Here is a 3,730-nt window from a genome sequence, read left to right as displayed (position 1 = left end):
GCAGTTGCTGAATGAGTAAGACATTATAGAATGTTTAACCTACTGTATATTTGTCCTCAAACCCAACAGATACTCATCTAAATTAAGCATAGCAAGACATTAAGTTCCTATAAATTAAAAGGAACAAGTTCATTAAACTCAAAACAATTAAACAATTCAGATTGCTTCAAATGTGTCAGTTTCGTGAACTCAAAAGAAAAAGAAAGTTCTAAAAATTCCTAAAAGCTCATTTGTTTGAATTAATTTGTTTAATATAAGTTTGCTCTGTGTCATATGATATGTGACATTTGGAGTATTAGAATAGCATTATTAATTTTTTAGGAGAACAAAAAAAACTAAATTGTGAATTTTACTACATTTGAAATACCATTGCAGATATTGAGAAGAAAATATACATGTTTGGCAAAGATTATTACAAGATACTTAAAAATTATATAATTATTTTATTTATTGATGTAAATATTTATCTAAGCACCCAACAAGTAAGGTCATATTTTGAAATAGGTCATACAGTTTCTGAAAAATAATAGGTTTTCATATTCTTCCTTATATTGTTCTCTTATTTAATCCCTATATATATATATATATATATTTTGTTTTTTTTTTGTAATAAAATGTAATATATATATGTATATATATATATTACATTTTATTACAAAAAAATTATATATATATATATATATATATCCTGCTTTTTTCTTTGCTTATAAGCAGCTTCTGCTGAAGGTAAGGACAGAATAAACACTCGCACACACATAGGGTGTAAAGTTAGCGCGTGACTTCATTCTCTGTGCATGACTAAAGAGGAAGTGAGCAATCCCAAATTGGACAGCAGGGCCAATGACGGCTGTGGGACAGTAAAAGTGACACCGACCCATAACTCAAATTTCAACTATAAACTTATTATAGCCATATGAACGTCTTGGACTTTCTGTTTACTTGTAGCTTCAAATTCTTACTCATGACCTCACTGGTGTAAAAAGACCAGTGGTGGGAGGTTCTAGACGCCTGTTGGAGAAATATATAAACTGGAGGGACCTGAAGCTAGCAGGTCACTCTTCTGAGAGCACAGACAAGCCCTCAAGACATCACCGCCTAGACAAACAGACGAGAGAAATGTCTTCTGTCGAGAGCCTCTTCATGGACGACCCTTTCTTTGCAAACTCCCACTTTTTGTGGCCCAGGCGCAGTGTGGCTCTTTCCAGCTTCAGAGAGGATTTCCTCCACCGTAGAGCCCAAATAATGCAGAGCCTAAAGAATGAGATCAGAGACAGCTTGCTGAATGAACTCACTGACGAGTTCTTCCAGTGTCTAGACGGTCAGAGGTCCTTCTCCAGGCTCTTCAGCACCAACACAGAGCAGAACAAACACAGAGACGCGTCCCTTACTCTGGACACTCAAGGCTTCTCTCCAGAGGACGTCACCGTTACAGTATCTGGAAGACGTCTGGAGGTGATGGCCGGCAAGCAGGCCCAGACAGACGCTTCTTCATCATCTACCAGCACCGCTCACGTCGCAGAAGCCCAGCCACAAGGATTTGTCCAAGCTGTGCAGCTTCCTGACCACCTGGATCCAACTTCTTTGACCTGCTCACTTAGAGAAGATGGACTTCTGCATATTGAGTCACCAGAATCCAAAGATGAGTCCTCAGAGGAGCATATCATTCCCATTCGCTTTAGAACATCCCTGGATTTCCCCATCAACAAGGACAGCACGAACAACAAGGAGGATGGGGCTAAGAAATCAAACTAAAAAAAAAAACTGACTGATGGCCTGTTATGTATTGTACAATTGTTTTTCATGAATCCAGTGGATGTGCTTCCTGTGACTGTAAATTATTTGTTCTAAAAAGGTTTTAATAAAGATATTAATTGGTATATGACTTCATGCACAACTTCTTCATGTCTTCTTGACTAAGACTAAGGTTTTGAAATGGGCTTTACAAATCCTTATTTTCAGTGACATTCTTGATGATTGATTGATTCAAAAATGTTGTTAGAACTAATGCTTAGTGAATGAGGTGATGGTTTGTGGTATTGTTTTTAGATCAGTTTAGTAAATATGAGACTTCTCTATTACTGTTATCAACTTAGGCTAAAGAAAGAAATAAATAAAGCAACTTCCATTAAGGTGTGCAATCCAGATCCATGAGGGCATGCAAGTTCTAAAAGCATTTATCTAACGAAATTAAAGCAGAAAAGTAGAGAATAAGTTTCAAAAGAGAAGTACAATCAGTCTTCCAATACAAATGATGGCGCTATAGACACATGATTGAGATTTATTCATCCCATTGTACTAACTGACATTATGTGATAAACCTACCTATTTATTTTTAAGCTATTGTTAGTCAGTGCTTTTTTTTCTTATTGTAGATACTTTGTGGCGTTTCTTGCCCAGCTAAAGTAAGTGATCGCCTGTTGAATGTTGCCGGGGTCAGTTCTTTTCTAATATTGTGGTTCAAAAGACAATCGAGTTCCGATGATATCATGCATTATAAATAACTTTATAATATGTTATATCATCTCAAGAATATTCATAGGAACAGTTTTAATGTATTATAATAGTTACTTATTTGTGGTTATAGCTTTTAAGAGTATGATGATTTATAACACAATGAATACGATCCATCTGTTTAAATTACAATGGATTATATTTCTCATAGTTATAATGTATTATAAGTCTCATATTTGCCACGTTACTTATGTTACTTTACTTAAAGCAGACAAAGACCACTTATAAGTAATAATAATAATAACAATAATATATATATACATATTATTCTCAAACAGCCATAAGATCAGATATCTGATCAGATGAATGTGTAATATGACACATTTGCTTTGAACCATTTCTATTGTAATATCAGTTTGATAAACTTGATAAGTAACTCTGCAACTACATGTCAACTAGCAGTCATGAGAGTATTAGTGTGTCTGCTGAATATACTGTATGCTAACACTTTATTTTGGTGGTTCCTCAACAGACAAACTGAGTATAGGATTATTTGCAAGTATGTGAACATTCTACCGACCTTACCTAAGTCTACTAATACAATTAGTTTTATATAAACATTCATGCACTCAAGAGATGTCGTAAGGTATTTATAGGCAGCTATAAATGTTTTGTTCTCGAGCATATATATAATGTTTAATAATTGTATTTTCATACTTTATTAATGATCAATTTAACTTTTCTAAATTATTATGTTATTTACAAACCAGTTATTTAGGAGTTTTCAGTGGATCATAAGATCACTTAGAAAGTGTAAGTAAATGATTAATAAACTATTGAAATACATTTATAAATCATATTATTTAGACATCATACTAATTGCTCAGTGTGTTAATAGATGCTTTATTAACACATATTCCTGCTGTAATTCATGATTAAGTCAGGTAGTTATAAAACATTTAGCAGTTGCCAGCCATCTAGTCGTGTGAGCTCATCTAAAGTGAGGACTATTTATATATTATAAAGCATTTACAAAGCAATTTCATTGAAAAAAGTAAATAAATAAAAATGAAAGTGTACAGTTGTACATGACATTACCATTCGTAATTTATTTCTTCTCATTATACCTGACACAGGAATCTTTTCTTTGAAACGAAGAATGCAGGGCGTCCGAGATCTATTGACCATCCCTAAATCCCATCAAGACGCCGGAGAGCAAAAGTTCAAGAGATGAAAGGCTTCCGGATGAAACAGTCAGCTATCTATAAAAGTTATTCTT

At 34.0% G+C, this 3,730-nt stretch overlaps 1 protein-coding gene across 1 annotated transcript; it reads left to right on the top strand.

Annotated features, from left to right (window-relative positions):
* Positions 1-1,116: 1,116 nt before the first annotated feature.
* LOC306858731 (heat shock protein 30-like) lies at positions 1,117-1,752 on the top strand (the record flags this gene model as incomplete). Its single annotated transcript, XM_079399412.1, has 1 exon — positions 1,117-1,752. One exon carries the CDS (start codon positions 1,117-1,119, stop codon positions 1,750-1,752), a length of 636 nt encoding a protein of 211 aa, XP_079255538.1.
* Between the last annotated feature and the right edge of the window lie 1,978 nt (positions 1,753-3,730).

Source organism: Barbus barbus (assembly GCF_936440315.1).
Source record: "Barbus barbus genome assembly, chromosome: 3".
NCBI classification, from domain to species: Eukaryota; Metazoa; Chordata; class Actinopteri; order Cypriniformes; family Cyprinidae; genus Barbus; species Barbus barbus.
Note: the sequence above shows the minus strand (reverse complement) of the source record. Positions and strands in the feature narration are given on the sequence as shown.